This window comes from Vigna unguiculata, chromosome 4 (genome assembly GCF_004118075.2).
Source record: "Vigna unguiculata cultivar IT97K-499-35 chromosome 4, ASM411807v1, whole genome shotgun sequence".
NCBI classification, from domain to species: domain Eukaryota; kingdom Viridiplantae; phylum Streptophyta; class Magnoliopsida; order Fabales; family Fabaceae; genus Vigna; species Vigna unguiculata.
The window spans coordinates 6,394,476-6,416,651 of NC_040282.1; the positions used below are offsets into that span (position 1 = coordinate 6,394,476).

General features: G+C 32.3%; 1 protein-coding gene across 2 annotated transcripts; it reads right to left on the minus strand.

Annotated features, from left to right (window-relative positions):
* Positions 1-1,525: 1,525 nt before the first annotated feature.
* On the minus strand, positions 1,526-8,564 carry LOC114182567. Of its 2 annotated transcripts, XM_028069454.1 has the most exons (9): positions 8,345-8,564; positions 8,073-8,151; positions 7,790-7,897; positions 7,130-7,575; positions 6,535-6,720; positions 5,092-5,199; positions 4,528-4,731; positions 2,611-4,439; positions 1,526-2,095 (listed from the first exon to the last, which is right to left on the minus strand). In XM_028069454.1, the coding sequence occupies exons 3-9, from the start codon at positions 7,863-7,865 to the stop codon at positions 1,546-1,548; spliced, it is 3,399 nt and encodes a 1,132-aa protein (XP_027925255.1). In that variant the 5' UTR covers positions 7,866-7,897; positions 8,073-8,151; positions 8,345-8,564; the 3' UTR covers positions 1,526-1,545. The 2 variants fall into 2 exon arrangements, with proteins under 2 accessions (XP_027925255.1, XP_027925257.1); XM_028069456.1 differs by lacking the exon at positions 8,073-8,151.
* Between the last annotated feature and the right edge of the window lie 13,612 nt (positions 8,565-22,176).

A 22,176-nucleotide genomic window follows, 5' to 3' on the forward strand; every position in this document is an offset into this window, starting at 1 on the left:
CGATCGGTTGGGATGACGATCGGGGTACCTGTCTAAGTACTCCGATGCTTAAGTTAGGAAGGGCCGATCGGTATATGAGAATATCAGCTGTAATAAATGCGAGATTAAGATGCTTACCAACCTGCCTTTGGGCCCTATTTATAACTTTCGACATGGGCCTGTAATTAGGGTTTCTTAATCACGGCCCAATGGTCTCTTAATGGAGATTAGTGGCTCGTTTAACCGATAATTATTGTCTTAAGTTATTTAACTGTGCGACCGAGGGCCGCTTGGCTGGGTTGATAACATTACGTTTCCAACAAGCTAACAATCTGTGTTTTACCGATAAACCGACAGGTGATTAGGAAGGTCCGTCGCCGCTGTGTTATCGATGAACCGATGGGCCCTCAAGGTTAGAGGGTCCACCGCTGCTGTTCAACCGATGAGCCGATGGGCCCTCAAAGTTTAGAGGGTCCATCGCTTTTGTTCAACCGATGAGCCGATGGGCCCTCAACGTTAGAGGGTCCATCGCTGTTGTTCAACCGATGAGCCGATGGACCCTCAAGGTTAGAGGGTCGATCGCTTTTGTTCAACCGATGAGCCGATGGGCACGAAAGTGGTTAAGTCATGACTTGTGTGTTATCCGTTCGACCGATGGTAATTCAACGAGCTGTTCGTTTAACCGTGAGACCAATGGTCCCCTGGGGATTATGCTTGGCCGATTGACCGATTGGACATACTGTACAAGAAGAATCATTGTTATTAACGTTCTGCTCTAAATATTGGTGTTCTGCTCCTTTCAGAGAGATATGCACAAAAACTTGTTTTTAAAAAGAAGAGTGTCCTCAATGTTTTAAGAAAAAATATCTCTCTGATTCCAAAGTTCTGATTTCAATCCTGTAGCATGATTGGCAGTTTCCTTCCACACTTCTCAATGAATGAAATGAAGCACTCAATTTAACTTCAATACAACAAAATGAAAAGAGAATTTAATGCAATTTTGTAGAAAAATGGTCGTGGTGGACCATATGCGCTTACTGTGTTGTCAATTCCGGGCAGTTTTCCATGTATGATCTTCTCATTTTCAAAGGCCCGTTTATTTACCAAATCCAGTTCCTTCTTCCCAAAAGAGAGCAATCCTTGATGGTTCAAATTCAATGAAACAGAAACAGTGAAATCCAGGTAGGCAGCAACGATTACCACGCAAAACTATATGATAACTCAAGTTTTCCTCTGTTCTCCTTAAATCAAGAACACACCTGAGTAAGTTAGGTTGCTGTAGTAGAATTGAATGTTGAGCATTTTGACTCTAAAATCAGTACCCAATCATAAAGAAACAAAATTGCAGCTAAGCTGTAGCTTAAAAATCAGTCTCAAAGTGGATAGACCCCAAGTTCAGTGTAGAGCAGCTAATGAGACATTTGTTATCATCAGCAACATGATTAAATTGTAGCCATAAATTGAAGCCGAAAATAGTGATTAATAATTCAGTTGGCCAGAAAGAGAGCATACTTCATATGAATAATGTTTATTTTAATGGATATGCTTTATGAAATTGTTAGCAGATTAGCCAATTCTGGGTTTTGTAACAAAAAATACAGGTCCTGGGTTCAACGGAAGGAGACTCCAATAGGAATCTTGACTATCAACCATACAACTATGCCACTTGATTCTATAAGAACCTACGGGAAAGTTAGACACATCAAGTGAGCAATGTGAAAACCCCTGCCCTTTCTCATTAGGTCTAAAATCCATGAATGTCTCCACAGCCACACTATTACCATGGGCCCTACTGTGCATACCAATTCTTCTCTTGCCTGCCACACCATCCAAGACATGGCAAACCAACTTTTGGTTCAGTTCAACAATTTCATCATATTTCCAAGCTTCAGATATAGACTGTGAGTGCCCCAAGGTTTGTCGACATGGGACAAGGAAGGACGTACTGCAATGAAGGATGCAGTAACACTTAGTTGACTTAACCAGGAGGTTCGGTGGCACGTTCTTTAATTGAAGACAAATATTCAATGTGATGTGAGAGCCATGCGAAACGGATATTTCAACCCCATTAACAGAGTCCTCATTGTGGAGAAAAAGTTCTGACCCAATGAATGGTCTGCACAAATAATGCAAAACAGATATTTCAACACCGTATTCCTAAGAGTTAGGAAATATAAACAAACACCAAATTACCAACTCTTGGTCATGACTTTGATCAAATTAAGAACTTAAATGGACTATAGCAGTTCTAGATTTGCATATAAGGAAGCTACATCATAAAATCGGAGCACTAAACATGTAAAGGTTCAAAACAAAGAGAGCACATATTAAACAACAAAAGAAAACTAATCCAGCATAAAATACTAACAAAATTGGGAAACCATTTCTTGAGACTCCGATGAATCAAACACAAAAGCAAACTAATCAATTCCTAACAACAATAACTTATAATTATATAATTCATTTGGAGATGAAAAAGAAGATAAGGGACAATGCTAAAGGAGAAAATAATAGTCCATGTGACGATCAATACAATAAAATCTAACTATAATAAAAAATAAAAAATACACATACATTTAAATTTTCATTAAAATGTTTTCACTGATAACAGTGAATAGTTGATACACATACCTTACTTTGAAGAAGTACTTTGGAATCCGAAGATGAATGTGCATCAATTTTATCAAAGTACTAGAAGCTAGTGTCAAAGCATTCTTGGCAAACTCAGATGCAGTTTTCTGAAGCAAGCATACAGCACTGGAGACAGCATAATTACAAACATTGAGCACCTCTCTGTCTTTATAGCCAATGCTACAAGTTCGGTAACAAGATCCTGGAGATAAACAGTTCTCATTTAGGTCAAAATAATTCAACAGCAAAGAGAAACTCGCTCTGGTTCTACTATCCACACACCAAAATAGCCTCCTTAAATTTTGTATTGTCAAAGCCTGTAAATTACTAGAGGTTTTGACACCAATAAAAATTCTCTGAGAATTATGGTCTATATTAGACACGCCAAAAGCAGTTACAAATGCTAATACTGAAGAACTCAGACCATGAGCTGCAAGGACTTCAGAACTCTCACTGTCCATCTCAATGAAAGATGCTCTAAGTAGATTAAATTCTTCTGCTAGTCTAAACAGTTGCAAAGAAATTTGAGTAATATCTTTATAAGACTTCAGGAATTGAAGCTTATCACTACTCTCAGTCTCTACCTGATTTAAATTCTGATCCACGTTCAATAAAACTTCCCTCAAAGCTTTAACCACAGACACTAAATTTTCCAACACTCTAGCTCTTAATGATAAAAACCACCTCTGGAAACAAAATTCTTGAGAACTTGTTGCAGAGGCTTCCAAAATTTTCAAGGAGGAGCACACTTCCACATGAGACTGAGTAAGCTGATCATAGTAATTACAATCATTGATAATCCTGGCAAGTCTTGGACATGTATCATCCTTGTAATCACGTGATAAAGGAAACTCAATAGTCCCCACCAACTCTATTGATGTGGTTCCCTGTTTTGGCTGCCTAAGAAGTTGAATTTTTTCTTCAGAATTAGAATAATGGAACAATGCATTTAACCAGCTACAGCAAGAAACAGACTTCACTTTCTCTATTAATGTCCTGAATATAATAGTAGCCAGCGACCATTCACCCTGACACGCTGCGTGAGCACCAACCTTGTAAGCAGTCCAGCCATTTGTTCCTGTCAAGACTTTGTTTACAAACGTTGTGCCTTTAATAAGACAACTAGTCGGATGTGTTTCATCACTCTCATGGACTAAGCCATCACAAATAGGCTGACTGTGCAATAGCAAATGGTATAATAAGTATGTATAGCAATCAATTAAATTACACTGGCACACAATTTTGGCCAAAATATTCACTTTGCTGAACACTTCAGTATTGATAGCTCCAACTACATAAAGGTTTTCAAGGCATGCCACCAGAAATCTGTATATTTTGGAAAGAAATTTAAAAATAAAGGAATTTTGCTTTTTCCCTTTAAAATTTAGAGCTATAAGAGTTAATGGTACTGCACGATCAGTAGATGCAACAGTCACAAGATAATATTCAATCACTTCTTTTATGTTATCAAGTACCAAACAACCAAGAGAAGGATGACTTTCAACAACAGTTAAAAGAATCTTCAACAGACCCTGGAGCTCCTGACAAATTGTCAAATCATTTTGAGAACCTTCCAACAATGGCATCAACAAAAGTTTGATATGATCTTTGATTAAAGTGATAACACGTGATGGAAGGGAAGAACAACCAAAAACATTCTCAATTTCTGCTCTGTCCTTTGTCCTACAACACAAATCTGCTAGAATACAAATGGCCAAGCAGCTCTTCCTCGAGGCTGGATATTGACTAGTGTTTTCAATAACAGTTTGAAGCCTCATAAACTCACGAAGTTCCATGTGAAGTGAAGAAGGCGGAATAGAAAGAAGGACCTGCCAATTATTTAATGCATGTCAAACAAGTTCATATATCATAAGAAATAAAACGATAGTATCATTTTGCCAAGTACTGAACTCAAACCTTGTGCAAGACCCTTAGAGCTTTATATTGCATGGGCAATGAAATTTCAGGTTCCTCCATTATGGAAAACAGCCCACGAATTATACCTGAATTATCTGAGTTCTCACACAATCCTCTTTTGAATAAAAAATGCAAGCATCTTAATGCTGTTTCTTTTACTTGTGAAGTTCTTTCTCGATTGAGAAACAAAAGTAGAAAGTCCACCTGAATCCAAATGACTTCAAAATATTACACAAGGAAAGCAGCTTACACAGTATATATTTGAACTGGGACCATCATCCATGTATCCTAAAGCTGGCTGTGTGGTACTTTATTTTATCACAAGCCTTAAATAGTTTACTAGCCATTTTTCAAAGGAAAAAATTTAGCAAAGAGTTTCATGAACTTCATGTTATGGATAACTTTTAAAACAATCACATTCAGTTGAAGGAACAAAACAACACTTGCCAAATGGTCACACAATATTTCAAACAGACATAAAAGCAAGGATAAAGTAATAAGTGGCCTTTCATTCCTCCTGCTCAACTAGTATGCTCAAAATCATATAGTAGGACAGATACACACCTGATAAGAGGTTAAAGGAATTAAAATGCAAGCCAGTTTTGAGAGCGAGTATAACATAGCAACCATAAAATCTTCATGTGACGAATTTAGTACCAACTCCATACCTGTCTGCATTAAATCAATCATCACATCAGAAAACCAAATATGATTGTTCCAATAGAGAAACAGACAAAAGAAAAAGTAACAAATTTCTTTAGGTTGGTTAAACTTAACAATTGTTATGCTATTAAGTTTGGATACTGAACCATGGTGCGGGGAGCTTATTGGGCAATAAAAAAATATATCAGCATTGTACAGTAAGAATTAGTTCTGATTTTTATTTTCTTATGAAGTCACGGTATTAGTTTGAACAAAAGTTCAATTCTCTAACTCAATTGTTGTATGGCAATAAGGGAGCAACACACCAGAATACATTGTTCCCTAATTCACTAGTAGTAGTCCTAGACTCTTGATTAAATTGAAATGGATAATGCATTATAAATCAGTGGAAGAGGTGTCCTCATTTAACTTTGTTGTGGATAACTCAAGCAACTTCAATGCAGAACAGCAGTCTACCACAGAAACACTAATATGATAACTGAGAGAAGCCACAAAAATAAACAATAGAAAATAAAAGAAGGAAAAAGAAAGAATCACACACAAAAATAACATGGTTCGGTTGAAGTGTTAATAACTTCAATCTATGTCAATGAGAGAATTTACCATGCATAGAGATTGTAACATGAAGTTTCTCTTTCAATGAACTCTCACTCAATTCTAAAAGTTTTCTGTTTTTACAATTAAACTCACAACTCTCAATTAGTTTAACTACCGTTACAGGTTCCTATATATAGCATTCAGTTATTTTAACCAACTACTGTGACATGCACCAAAACATGTGAAGAAGATACATGAAAACTGTTTTCCGCTTAAGTTGAAACATAACTTAGGCAACTGCTCTAGACGATACTAATCACTGTAGAAGCTATGATACTGAAACTAACCATCACATGCTGAAAATGCACATTTTCTACTGGATAGTCTAATCAAGTTTGACGGTTTAGGAATCCTAATAAGATTTTATTGAAGCAATCTTCACACACTTTGATGTACGCTTAGTGTTATGACATAGTATATTACAGCTAGCTGAGGCACAATGTCAGGAAATATTTACAATAAACTAGATGAGCCAATTTCAAAAAATTAGAACTCCACTTCAACCAAAAAACAATCTAGGTATTTTCTTCATAATTCCTCTAGGCCACCCTATTTCCACTTGGTATCTTGTTAATTATGTCCGGAGGAAAAAGTAAAGGAAGACAACATAGATATATGTAGAAACCAAAAAATCTCAGAGTTATTAGAAATACACATAAACAGAACAATAATAGTTACAACATCAGCCAGCAGGAAGTCACATCACAAAATATTATAGATGTCATAGCATATAAAATTGTCAAATACCTTGTACGCTTTATGTGCAACTGAATAAGAGGATTTGCATTTTGCCAAAACACGGGCAGCAGCCAACTTTACCGGCAAAGACACGGAAGATGAACTCATTATATTAAATAACATCTCCACTGAAACAGATGCAAAATCATCTGATACCTCACAAAGGCACCCAGTGGCATACAAAGATGCTCTAACCTGTGAAATCTCAACCCAACATTTCAGATGTATTGATACAGAAAATTAATTATATTAACAGTGTCTTCAAATAAGGTCAGGTAAACAAGTTAGAAATCAGAATTAAAGAACATTAGGAGAATATTCCAAGGCAGTCACCCTCCACATTTTATTAAATGAAGAGGAAAAATGATATTCAATCAAGCAATCACTGTTATGTATCAATCCATCCATGTAGAGTCATGTAAATCAAATTAAGATTGCAGTTCCTCACTTGCAATATAATTTAACAGAAAAAATTTTGAGACATTGGAAAACATGATTTAGGTACCCAGGTAGAAAATCAAAGTAAGCATATCTAACGAAGAGGTGTTAATATGAATGAAATCACACATCTAAAACAACAGCAGCACTAAGGCACTTATTTTACCTCACAGTCATGAGCAGAAACAAGGCTTGAAAATATCAAGTATCGAATCTGAGCATTGTCTTTCAGAAAATCAGCCCAACAACCAAACAAAACCAAAGCCAGTGCCTTCGACTCCAAATCCCCACTATCAAAAACAGATTTCACTCTCGTTAACAACTCCAAGTGATTAGCTACTCTGGCCTGTGACAGCAACCCTTTGCATTGATTTTTCTTCTCCTTACTGCGATGTTTCCGTTCAGACAAGAAAACCCTAACAACCGAAAGCCTGGTCTCTATGTCACCTCCCCTAAAGGCATCAGCAAGGCGCAAGAGGATAGCATTGGCAAATATTCTATCTTCGCCTGGAACAAGACCAAACATAGCATAGGGAGCAACGCCAGATTCAGGCTCTCTACTCCATTGCCAAAGGCGAGGCTCCATTTCCAATATGGCTTTGACAGGAGCACCTGACAGTGATGAATTTCAAAAATCATAAAAACAAAGCCAACAATTGAACACAAAAACTATAACAATTTTAACCTTAAGGCATTGTATGGAGCGATAATACACAGTGAATGAGGCATTATTTGAATAGGCACCATTGTTAGTATAGCCCCCAAATTTCAAAGGAATAAAAGTGAACATAATAATGAAAAAATAAATGATGAAAGAATTAATAACCAGGTTTTGCAGAACGGAGACCCATTTCAAGTTGAATGCTCCATTCCATGGCACGAGCACCACAGGTTGGTTCCATGGCGAATTCTCTTCTCCAGGCAACGGTGCTAACTACAGAGCACAAATTGCAAACACGGAATAATCGTTGTTTCAACAAGTTTTAATGAAAATTTCCCATTAACAATTTTGAACAACTAAAACCTTAAACTAATTTGCAAATTGATCCCTAAACTTTTCCCATAAAGCTATTATCCCCCTCCTAAATGATGTGACGTTCAATCCATACCTGATAATTTAAGCTGGAAGGAAATAGTATGAAGAGGCAGCAACAGATGATAATCCTTCTATAATCTATCGTGCTAAGCCTTCATGAAACAACACAAATGCAATTGGTTTTCGGAATTCATATATAGTGAATAAGTGTGTAAGGGGTGGACTCAGAATGAAGAAGAGTGAAGCAACCACACGCTACAATCACAATAGTCTAAGATATAGTTCCAATAAAAAATTGACTGCACTTTTTTCAATAAATAAATAAAAAATGATGAAGAAACTCACTGTTAGTTGATTTCTGGGCGAAATCTGGTAGGCGAGGACTGTCAGCTACGGTTGCGTCGCGTGGTTGGAATGGTTGTTATAACTAGTGCTCTTGGCGGAACTTCGTCAGGTGGTTGTTCGCGTGGTGCGTGGTGGCGGAACTCCGTCGTGCATGACGGTTGTGATGGCAGGTGTTGGGCTGTGTATTGGAGAGAAAAAGGAGGGGAACGAAGAGAGGGAAAATAATTAAAAACATTCAATTATATATATATATATATATATATATATATATATATATGATCACGTATATATTTTCGAACTTTATTAGTTAACTTTATGATTATTATTTATCATTATTTCTACATAATTATATAAAAAAGTTTTCAGTGTCTAACATTTTTTTTTTAATTTTATCTTTTAAGTTCAAATTTCATCATTTTTTATTTAATTATTTTTTTAATTCCACTTTTTTTAAATCACAAATAAAATCATCTCAAAAGTTATTTATATTTATTTTTATTATTATAATTTTACTTGATTGATTGTGTAGTATAAAGATATTTTACTTGCTTAATTGTCTAATTCATTTTATTTAACTCTTAATATTTCATATTCTACAACGAAGATTATCAAAACAAATTTTGAAATAAGATGAAAGATGAATTTCTTGGACACAATATGGTTATTTACATTCAAAAAGGAATAACTGAAGATTTTTATTCCGAATAAATTATTGATGAGTTCAAAATTTTTTACTATAAATTATTTTGACTGCTCCAAAATTATTAGTCAAGATACGTCATGGATTATTATTGTCAACTATAATTAATAATCATTATTATTATCAACTATAAATATTATTATCATTATTATTAATTATAATTATTTCTATTATTATTATTAATAAGAACTATAATTATTATAATAGTTATTATTATTATTGTTGTTTTTTTTTTTATTATTGTTAGATACACATTTTACTTTTACTTATTATGTAGAAATCATGTTTCAATTATTTGTCATTTTTATTTGTTTTATTGTTCATTTATTTTTTCATTTAAACAATTATTTCAATTTAAAAAAATAGTTTCCAAAATTTCTAAATAAAATGAATCAATCAATCAAGTAAAAAATAAATATCGTATGTGTTTTCATTAATCATTATAATAATTATGTAAAAGATTTCAAATTACAAAATTTTCTATTATAACTCATTTTTCTTTTAAATTTATATATATATATATATATATATATATATATATATATATATATATATATAACAGTGTATTTTTAATTTTTTATTTTACTTGTCTTTATATTTTTAATTTCTTAATTTTTAGTAATTCGTAATTATAGTTTCTGAATTTTTTATGCAATTATGATTTCTTAGTTTCTAGTTATATGTAATTTTATTCCATTTTCAGTTTTAAAAATATGTTGAATCAAATTATATTTTTTTTATAACTTTCTAGTACTTGTTCCAAGAGTATTATGTGACTTTCTCCGATCTTTTACTGCAATTTTTACTAAAATAATAAAAAGAAATTATCAAATATTGAATTAGATAATCTTTTAAAAAAACTATCTAAACAGATAGATAAAATTTATTTGGATTAATTATTTTCTAAACATTCTCTTGGAAACGTTGAAAAATATGGTTTCAATATTCTGTTAGTGAATATCTTTTTATGTCCAAATTTTTGTTTTTCAAATATATGTAAAAGAAAAAAAATTGCATAAATTTAAAATAGAAAACTGATTAAAATTTGTAATTAAAATATAAAAATAAAAACACGAGTAAAATCTTTATTCTAGAGGTACAAATATATTCTGTTTATTTAATTATTTAATTTAAAAGGATGATAATATATAGAATAGAACAGAAGGGTAAACATTCTTTTAATTGTATATTTTGATTTTGAAAATTTGATATGAATTTAATATATAGAATAGAACAGAAGGGTAAACATTCTTTTAATTGTATATTTTGATTTTGAAAATTTGATATGAATTTAATTGGGATGTGAATTTAAAAAATTTTATGAATCAAATTATAATATAGAATATTATAGTTTATATAATTATAGTATAGAATATTATAGGTATTGAGAATTTGTAAATATTATAAAAATATGAGACATATATAATGTATGATAGATATAAAATATATGTTATAGGAGAAATTTGTTATTATATAATAAAATGTAAAGTCAAATGATTATGTATTTTTTTTAATGAAAATAAAATCATAAAATTATTGATCGAAAAAATTTCCCTTTTTAAATATGAATTTAGATGAAACACATACTTAAATAAATGTTTAGTGTATATTTCTTTCTCTAAATTTGTAGAATGCTCTGTTGTACATATACTCCTATTTTTTCTCCTTTTATATCTTTTATTTAAGCATTTAAGTTGGAAGTGTAATTTTATTTTTGTTTATTAACACATTACCTTTTTATCTTTTACGCTACAATTTCTCTTTTCAGATATTTATATTATGCTGAGTAGTTTTTCAATTTTTTTTCAATTGAAAATCAATGTTATTTCAGGGTACTGCTATTTTAATTAGTATTGTTTTATCATAGCAACTCACAAATATTTTGTTCTTCCATTCTTATTTCTATTCCTTTATTCCTTCTTCATTTTCTACTTTTTTTTAGTTATTGCTAAAGCCTAATTTTTCTATTTTTTAATGTAATTTTTACAAAACTTGACTATGATGGAAAAAAAATATTATTAATACTAGGTGCTTAAATTTTTACTTTAGCATTACAAAATGCAAGTAATAATTTATGTTATACGAGTATAAATTTTATTGATAAGAGAATTCAAGTGCTTATGCCTTAAGATTATTTTCTTATTTATGGCCACCAAGATTTTAAACCATATATGTCTAAACTCATAAAATAATAAAATAACTAAAAGATACAAATTCTTTTATCTCGAAGGATCTATTAATCACATAAAAACCTCCTATAAGATTGAATTTACTACATCTTCAACACCTCCATTCGACCCAAAAATAATACCAAACGTACATATTTTCTATTTTACACTTTGTTCTAAGGAGGGGTTGGGTTTGGCCTTTTTGAGGGCCCAAGACCAGCCCACTTTGGACTCCCAAGACCCCCTCACAATACCTCACTCTTCATTCTGTCTCATTTTACAGAAAACAGTCCCCCTCCCTCCTCCAACTGTTGTAATAATTGACAAATCAGGAACAAAAGGTACTTCCTGAGGCGTGTAAATTCACTGCCCTTAAGGACTTATCCGTGGTGTGTTACGCAAGCCCCCAACAGGAACTTCTTGGATCTTTCGAGGATCTCAGAACTAGCAAGCAAGTACTCTTGAAAGAGTATTTAACCCAGATAAAAGAAGAAAGAATATGACAGAGAAGAGAGCTTGAAGAATGAAGGAGAAGATTGAGAGATGGTGTGTTTTGGAGAGCACCAAAGCCACCTATTTATAGGTGTGAAGGAGTGAATGAAATGGGTTGAAATTCCATATTGCTCACCTAACGTTTAAAAGTAGATTTGCAACGTACATGGGTAATATGAATCATAATCATTGCAATAATTATGGAATCAAAATTGAAGAATCTTTGCACCACAAACAAAACTGCAGCAACGGAAAATAAATGATGGAGGCAACGTTCAAAACTTTTGCAATAACTGCTAGTATTACAACAATCCCCCAAAAGATAAGGAAAAAGTAAGAAGAAAAAAAAACTAGGTCTCATATAAGATGTAATGCGTCGGAGTTGGTATAGCAAGCTATATGAACCAGTCCTAGACAGATAAACTTAGCACACAGTGTAGTTGGTATAGCAAGCTATATGAACCAAATACACTTGATGTGTGTTAGTGGTTTATCAATCACAATACACCCCCACAATCCTTGCTGTTAATGCTGTGTTGTGCTTACTAGGCCATGCGCGTGCCCGGTATTCATGAGTGTTATAGATATCATGCCAAGATCTCATACAAGCCCCACTTGACACTCATATAGGTGATTTCATCAAGTGTATGCTGCAAATCATACATTACCCATAAGGGATATGAAAATCATTAAAACTTTGTTTAAACTAAAATTCTTACACCACATAGAATTTTAATTTACAAAGTTTAACCTCTCAAAAATGCAGCCTATAGCACTTTCACGCACTCCATAGGAATGGACATAATTGATTTAAAAATCAATTTAGTGCTATCAGAACTAACAAGTGACTTGTTTTTACCCATATGAACCTTATTCATGGGATCTCTAATCACAAAGGTTGGGTTACCATCACTTGTTTGTTTGCAAGTGGCTTAAGTCACATTCCCCTCGATGTTTCCAAAATCATATTTCTTCCTAGGGGTTTTGTCAGGGGATCTGCTAGATTCCGTTCTGACTTCACATAATCAATGGAAATAGTTCCACTCTTTAGCAGTTGCTTAACCAGATTATGTCTCAATTGTATGTGTCTATTCTTTCCATTATAGTTTTTGTTTTTAGCTATAGCTATTGCCGATTGGCAATCACAATGTATAGATACAAATGGGTTGGTTTCATTCCTAAAGGAATGTTTGCTAAGAAGTTTTTCAACCACTCAGCCTAACTACCAACCATTTTGAGAGCAACAAACTCAGATTCCATTGTTGATCTTGCAATAATTGTTTGCCTGGCTGATCTCCATGTAATCGCACCACCCCCAAGTGTGAATACATAACCACTAGTGGATTTTGTCTCATCTGAATCAGAGATCCAGTTAGCATCACTATACCTTTCTAGTACAGCGGGAAATCCATTATATTCAATGGCATAATCCATTGAACCTCTTAAGTATCTCATAAGCCTTCCAAATGTATCCCAATGCTCTTGATTAAGACATTGAGTGTATCTACTCAGTCTACCTACTACATAAGCAATATAAGGTCTTGAAAAGCTCATTAAGTGCAGTAAGCTCCCAATTATCTGAGCATACTGAGGTTGAGAAATAGATTCTCCTCTATTTTTCATTAATTTAGAGTTAGCATCATAAGAGGTACTCATTGGTTTAAAGTCATAATATCCAAACTTCCCAAGAAGTTTTTCAATGTATTGTTCCTGGGATAGTAATATACTATCTCCCTTCCTTATGATTCTAACACCTAAAATCACATTGGCTTCACCCATGTCTTTCATTTCAAACTTAGATCCTAGAAACAATTTAGTTCTAGAGACTATATCAATGCATGTACCAAAAATTAACATGTCATCCACATACAAACATATAATGACACATTCACCTTTTTCAGATTTAGAGTACACACATTTATCAGCATCATTAGGTGAAAAACCATCACAAAGTAACACATTATCTAGTTTTTCATGCCATTGTTTTGGTACTTGTTTTAACCCATACAAAGATTTTAAGAGTTTGTAAACCTTATTTTCTTGACCAGGGACAACACACCCTTCAGGTTGAGTCATATAAATTTTCTCCTCTAATTCACCATTCAGAAAAGCAGTCTTAACATCCATCTAATGTATCACTAGCTTATGGGTAGCCGCTAAAGCTAACAAAACTCGAATAGAGGAAATCCTAGTCATAGGGGCAAAGGTATCAAAGTAATCTATGTTGGGTTTCTGAGTAAAACCTTTCGCTACTAATCTTGCCTTATATTTATCTATGGATCCATCAGGGTGATACTTTTTCTTAAAGATCCACTTACAACCAATGGGTTTTGCTCCTTTAGGCAAATCTACTAAGGTCCATGTATTATTTTTCTCAATTGATTCAATTTCAATCTTAATAGCTTTATCCCATTGTTTTGCATCAAGAGCATTAGTAGCCTCTAAAAAACTTGTTGGATCATTTTCAACTAGATAAGTATAAAAGTCATCTCCAAAAGAAGTTTATTTCCTTTGCCTTTTACTTCTTCTTAAACCCTCACTCATGGCATCACTATAAGTATCTATAGGTTGTTCAGATGTATCACTAACCTTTAATGGAAATATATGTTCAAAAAACTCAACATTTTTTGTCTCCACAATAGTATTATGTTCAATCACACCACTTTTAAGAACAAGAAACCTATAGGCAGCACTATGTTCAGCATAACCCAAGAACATACAATCAGAGGTTTTAGAGCCTATTTTCCTTTTCTTAGGATCGAGTAACATTACTTTAGCTAGGCACCCCCACACTCTCAGATATTTAAGATTAGGTTGATACCTTCTCCATAACTCATTGGGAGTTTTACCCGTTTTCTTATGAGGTATCCTATTTTGTAAAAAACATGCAGTAAGAAGGGCTTCTCCCCAAAGGTTATCAGGTGCATTAGAACTAATAAGTATGGCATTCATCATTTTCTTAAGAGTTCTATTTTTCCTCTCAGCTACTCCATTAGACTCAGGTGAATATGGTGGGGTTACTTCATGGATAATACCTTCTTTTACACAAAAGTCATTAAATAAAACATATTCACCACCTCTATCTGATTTAATCCTCTTAATTTTCTTATTCAATTGATTTTCTACTTATGCTTTATAAGTTAAAAACACATCAAAGGCTTCATCCTTACGTTTGATTAAGTACACTTTGGTGTATCTAGAATAATCATCTATAAAGGTTACAAAATAATTTTTACCACCTCTAGACATGGTTTATTTTAAATCAGCTAGATCAGTATGAATTAACCCTAACAATTCTGTTTGACATTCTACAGAATAACATGTTTTCTTAGTTATTTTGAATTCTACACATACATCACATTTACCACTTTGTTTATCATGCATATTAATTAATCCTAGTCGTTGCAATTTCATAACATACGAGAAATTCACATGTCCTAATCTAGCATGCCACACATCATATGAGTACAAAAAGACCTTGATCACAATATCCCTTCCCCCACAAAAATATTATTTTTTGTCATTACAATCTTGTCAGATTCGAATGACACTTTAACCTCCACTTTTCCCAGTAATGCTACAGAGATTAGATTAACTCTGATAGAGGGTACATGTAGAACATCACTCAAGGCCAGAGTCTTCCTAGATGTGAGTTTTAGAAGAACCTTTCCTTTTCCAAGGACTGGAGTTGTCCTGGAATCACCAAGGTAAACATGTTCTTCTCCATCCCCTACACTAGTGTAGGGGGTAAAAGCACTCATGTTTGCACATGTGCCTGGTAGCTCCAGAGTCTACCACCCACTTTGTAAGATCCCTATTTTTAATAAACTGTATTATTTATTTTAAATAAAACAATTAGAAAATCTTATGGTTTTACTAGTGTTTAATATTTTATCTAAATGTAGTTTAAAAAAAAATATTATCATAATGTAGTTTTTACTTAATAAAAATAACAATAAGAACAAAACAAAACAAATAAAATATATATATATATATATATAAATATTAGGTAAAAATATTTTAATTAAATAAGTATGTGAAAAAAAATAATAATAAAGAATCTTCTAAAAGAAAAAAAAATTAGAAAAGGAAAAGAAAAATAAAAACAAAGAAAAGAAAAGAAATAAAAGAAAAAGAAAGAAGATAAGGAGACTTAAAGGAGTTTTATCTAAATACATGGAAGATAAGAATAATTACAAGTGATAACCTTACATTTAATGCATACATTCATTACTTGGCAAGATGACACATGCATGGCTTGTAAATGGATGAAAGAAATGGATGATGAAAGAAAAATGACCTAAGATTACATCATCCACATGGATTACTTTGGAAAGTTTTGGATTACATTTCATTAATGAAAGGAATCTTATCCTAACCTATAAATACATGGAAGAAATGAAGAAAGAGTGAAAGTGAGTTACGTAAGAAAGTAAGAAAATGAGAAAGTGAGAAAGAAAGGAGAGAAAGAAAGAAAGGAAAGAAAGAAAGAAAGGAGAGAAAGAAAGAAAAAGAGAGAAAGAGAAAATAGAGAAAGAGAAAATAGAGAGAGAAAGTTTAGAGCAAATATTCAAAAAGATCTTGGTCTTCTAGAAGTATTACTAGTGTGTCCCTCCAACTAATCAGGTAAGGGGGGAGTGAGGTTGAGCTCTTTTTATATTAATCTTGATAAACTCATGGGTTTTATATTAATCTTTTATTTATTTTGACTCATATATTATTCTATTTACTTTCATTTAACTTATTTTCATTTATTATTCTCTTATATTTATTTTATTTCATCTCCAATTATACACTGATCATGTTTATTTATTTATTTTATTTAATCTCCAAATATGTATTGATCCTGTTTATTTATTTTATTTAATTTAATTTATCTCCAGTTACGCACTGGTCCTATTTATTTATTTTATTTTATTTACCTCCAGTTACGCACTGGTCCTATTTATTTATTTTATTTTATTTACCTCCAGTTACGCACTGGTACTATTTATTTATTTCAATTAATATATCTCCAGTTACGCACTGGTCCCGTTTAATTTATATTTTGTTATTTTATTTATTTATAACGTTATAATCCTTATCTAATTTAAAGTTCTTGCTTTGATTCTTACTTTATCATTATTTTATAATAAAAAAAATGTGAAGTGAAAGTAAATATTTTTTTTTTAGTGAGCTTTGATAGAAGAAAAATTGCATGTACATTTTATCGTTGTTTTATATTTTTTGTGTATAGTTTATACAATGACATGATTTGATAGTCATCACATTTTATGACCTTTGAAAATATCCAAGAGTATGTCAGTTAAGTAAGAGTTAAGTCTGGTTTCAATAAGTTGAGATTAAACCAGTGTCAAAGTGTTTGTATTTGGGAAGTCACAGTTTGGTACACTGCGGGATGAAAGGCAGGGACCATGGTGGGGTCTAAGGAAGTTTTACCAAGTAGGTGAATATCTGGATAGTTCAGAATAGCGCACTGGACTAGGATATTCATAGGCCAAACTTGGGACTATCCGATACCTGCTCGGCATCGCCAAGGTTAGGTAGTGAGTACATATCTCTTTTGTGAGCCGATAAATGGCTAATATTCTCGAGAAAGAAATAATTATGATTGTACCAATGTTTTATGAGAAATACTCAACTACCTAATCACTTCCCAAAGTAACTTTTGATGTTCAAATTGGATCATCAGAAGTGAAATATGGATCCATATGTCTGGTAAAACAAGATCAAGTTTTGTGGTTGTAGGTCCAAATCTAGGCCCCCGGTGTCTGCATTGTTTGTTGAGTTTATTAAGATTGATATTTAAGGCTTATAAAGACCTCACTCCTTTCATATTTTTCTTTCATATGTACCTGTTGCATGAGCAGAAGAGGAACCTGCTCAATGAGAGTCGTTCGGGGTATTATTGGTGGATCTTCTGAAGATTGACTCATGGATAATTTCTATTAATATGTTTAGGAGATATTAAAAATATAGATAATCTTCTATTCTAATGTAGAACTCTTAATATTTTACAAATATATATTTTTGTAATATTTCGTGAACAATTATAAAGATGTAAACTATATATATGAATATGAAGTTATGTTATTATTAATGTTCTCTCAAGGATAATCTTATGGAAAAAAAAAATTAATTCCACATCTTTTTATCAAATAATAATTATTTAGTATAGTAGTCGGGGTGTCACACACTTGCTCACATTGGTCGTCATATTTACTTGAGAAACGATCGCAACTATAGTATCTTCCCCTTTGGCTATATTTGCCCTAGGAGGATTATCGTTTCTTGCTCTACGCCTGCACTGAGGTGCATGATGGCCTGACTTCCCACATACGAAACAATTACCCTTTTTCTTAAAGACGGGGTTAGATCCATTTGAACGAGAATTTTAAAAGTTATTTTCTCTTTTGTGATCAGGTTTGTTCTCGTACCTTTTTGAAGTATGTTTGTCTTCTACCACGTTTGCCTTTGCAAATAGTGCTTTGGCCCTTAGTAGCACTCTTTTTCCTGTTGGTGTCTTCTATTATGATGTGTGTAATGAGCTCTTGAAGCGTCATTTGCTTATGTCTATGTTTCAATTGTTGTTTATAGTCAGTCCAAGATGACGGCAATTTCTCGATCAAAAGTTCTGAAACAAACTCATCAGGCAGAAGTATGTTCTCTGCTTTGATATCTTCAAGTAACTTGTGATATTCGTTGATTTGAATCTTTATGTCTTTATCTTCGATTATCTCCCAACTGTAGTAATTCCCTATAACGAATCCCAAATTTCTTTCGCTTCCTTATATGAGCAATACGCATCGAACAAATCATTAGACAATGCGCTAAGTAAGGTGTGTCGGCATACCTTGTTTGCATAAGTCCAATCTTCAACTTGTTTGGCACTGGATTCGTCAGGTTTTGAAGTTGAGAGAGTCATAGCTACTCCATACATGTCTAGAAGAGTAGACACACGTTCTTGCCAGCGTCGGAAGTTATGCCTAGAGAATACCTCAATTTTAGATACATCCGGAAATGGTTTCACAAAGACGGTCAAAGTTCCAGAATTATTTTGATTCTTTAGTGTAGTAGAGTTTTTGTTGTTGTCAGCCATAAGTCCTTAAGATTGTTGTAATAACTGACAAATCACGAACAAAAGGTAATTCCTGAGGTGTGTAAATTCACTGCCCTTAAGGACTTATCCGCGGTGTGTTACGCAAGCCCCCAGGATACAACATGAACTTCTCAGATCTTCCGAGGATCTCAGAACTAGCAAGCAAGTACTCTTGAAAGAGTATTTAACCCATATAAAAGAAGAAAGAATATGAGAGAGAAGAGAGCTTGAAGAATGAAGGAGAAGATTGAGAGATGGTGTGTTTTGAAGAGCACCAAAGCCACTTATTTATAGGTGTGAAGGAGTGAATGAAATGGGCTGAAATTCCATATTGCTCACCTAACATTCAAAAGTAGATTTGCAACGTACATGGGTAATATGAATCATAATCATTGCAATAATTATGGAATCAAAACTGAAGAATCTTTGCACCACAAACAAAACTGTAGCAGCGGAAAATAAATGTTGGAGGCAACATTCAAACTTTTGCAATAACTACTAGTATTACAACACCAACTTCCTTTTTTGCTTAGTAGTGTTGGTCCAGCTTGGGGTTGCTCTAATAGTTTTTTTCGTGTACCCTGGATACGTTACTTGGAGAGGACTTTAGACTAGCTCCGAGGAACGCTCTAGTTGTGCCCTAACATAGCTACTGCTCAAGAGTTGGAGGAGGGAGGGGGACTGTTTTCTGTAGAATGAGAAATGAGACAGAATGAAGAGTGAGGAATTGTGAGGGGATTTTGGGGGTCCAAAGTGGACTGGTCTTGGACCCTCGAAAAGGCCAGGTCCAATCCCTCCTTAGGACAGAGTGTAAAATAGAAAAAAAAGGGATCTCACAAAATATCTTATAACAGTATTAAATAAGAATAGAATAAAATTTAACTAATTATACAATATAAAAATAAAGATAGGATAAATATGTATAGCTTATTTTTATCTTTATATCAATTTAAAATATCAGATATTATAATATCCATATCCAATGCTATTTAAAAATAACATAATTATTATTTTATTTATCATCTTACTTAATTATATATATATATAGAGGAAATATTCTATTTTTTTGTCCATGTTTCTATTTTCAATTTTACTTTTCAATAAATGACGTCTTTTTAAACTAAAACATATATTTTTATCATTTTTACCAATTATGCAATCGATTTGTTAAATTTAATTGTTACAACCATTTAATTTTTCTTTTAAATTACTCATAATATCCAATTAATTACTTTCTTATTTAAGTGACATAATTTTTATATTCTCTTTTTTATATCTACATCTCATAATTTCAATTTTACTCTTTAGAATATAATTATTTTTAAATTTTTAAAATTTAACTGTTACTTTTACGGGTTTTCTATGAAACTGTCTATCTTCTCTACAGTCATTTCACTTGACTTTATTTTTAAAGTTACAATATCATCATTAGGGATGTCAACGGGGCGGGTAGGGTACGGGTAGTATCTCCCCCGTACCCTACCCGCTGGATAAATATTTGCACTGTACTCGTACCCATATCCGTAAGGTATCCATTATGCGGGTACCCACCTATTTTTTTCATATCCGCGGGTATTCACGGGTACCCGCGGGTATTTACAAAATTATTTTAAAAAAACTATTTAATCATAAATTCAAATAAAATAAAATAAAATACATCACATTCATAAATTTTAAATAAAGTTCAAATAAACTCAAGTTCATAGAAGTCCAAATAATTATAAAAGTAAATATAAAATGACATTCAACACATTGGAAATTCTTTAATTAGTGCTATAATAAACAAGTCCACTTTCTTGAATTGATTCTTGAAAAATAAACAAAATAAATAAATAATAAACATCAACTGTCACGTGCCAAGTATTCTTATTTTGATTCCATCATTTGACAATAAGCATACCATAAACGTCACTGTCTATATAGGGTTTAATGTATATGTCCAATTTCAAAGAAAGGAAAGAGGAGAATGTCAAGGAGTGTACTTGAAAGAAGACAATGTATCAATACTTGAAGCTGGAAGAATGAAGACAGAAAACAAGATGTGCAGCATAAAAAAAAATTAAGTTAGAATGTTTTTTACTAATATATATATATATATATATATATATATATATATATATATATATATATATGAGGGTATTTTTGTGAATTAAAGTTTAGTGGGTACATGTATCCACGGGTATGGATATTGTGATACTCGTACCCGCCCCGTTAACATGCGGGTATCAAAAATACATGTACCCGCAGATAGCGAGTATCCATTTTAATATTCATTTCCTACCCGTTGCGGATTTTATCCGCGGATACCCACAGGTACGAATTTTTTTGACATCCCTAATCATCATCTACTAATATAACATCATACATATTTCAAAAATGCATATACACATACACAACACGCATGTATTTACCTTAGTATACATAAAAGGGATATCCCGCAGGTAACCACTTTGTTAAATTTAATTGGTCTTTTAAATTGATATTTTTTAACTAAAATTTATCTTTAATAGAAAAAAAATTATCTACAAAAAAAATAAAAATTCATAATAATATTTAAAAAATATGTTATTACATGTGTTTTCTCTAGTATTAATAAAGAAAATTATTCATTTTGGTGTACACATTTATTTTCCATTTTTACACTTTAAATAACTGTTTTTTAAATTAAAATAATTATTTTATCTATTTTTTTAAATTGATCTTTTCTATTTGACCATTTTTGAAATTTAATCTTTTTTTTTAAATTGAAATAATTATTTATAATAAAAATGTAAAATTCATTTCTATTTACTTTTATAATAAAAAAATAAGCACACATATACATAATACACACATTTGGTCACATCTTTGATAGGGACACAATTGGTCAATTTTAAACAAAATTGTGACTAAATTGAACAAAAATAACAAGTATAGGGACCAAATTGAATATAGAACATTGACTTTGACATGTGGCACACTACTGGGTTGACACGTGGACATTTGAAATAAATTTTAAAAATTTTAAAAATTACAAATAAATTAAAAAAAACCACGAAGTGACACATGACAGTCATTGTTCATGGTCATTAATGATTGAAACGATGTTAGCAAAAAAAGAACCCAATTGAACAAAATTGACGAAAATTGGGACCTATTTGAACACAAAAACAAAATTATGACTTATTTGACAAAACTTGACGAAAATTGGGATCAAAAAGGTATTTTAACCTAAAAGATACGATTCTTACCAAATTGAATTTGATAAGGTGTAAAATGTTGCATCTACAATAATTTTTTTGCCTAAGGTGTCGTGATACCAAATAATCCTTAAATCATATTGTACCTTCCTGGACCAAGGACGTCATTAGTTTGTTGAGGTATGTAAAAAAAC

Excerpts from the sequence above, each read along its gene's own strand:
- LOC114182567 (XM_028069456.1), bottom strand. The coding sequence starts at position 7,865 with ATGGAACCAACCTGTGGTGCTCGTGCCATGGAATGGAGCATTCAACTT. Across the intron at positions 4,440-4,527 it reads CTCTAAGGGTCTTGCACAAG|GTCCTTCTTTCTATTCCGCC; the intron begins GTTTGAGTTCAG and ends AATAATTGGCAG. Across the intron at positions 2,096-2,610 it reads AAGTACTTCTTCAAAGTAAG|ACCATTCATTGGGTCAGAAC; the intron begins GTATGTGTATCA and ends TTATTTGTGCAG.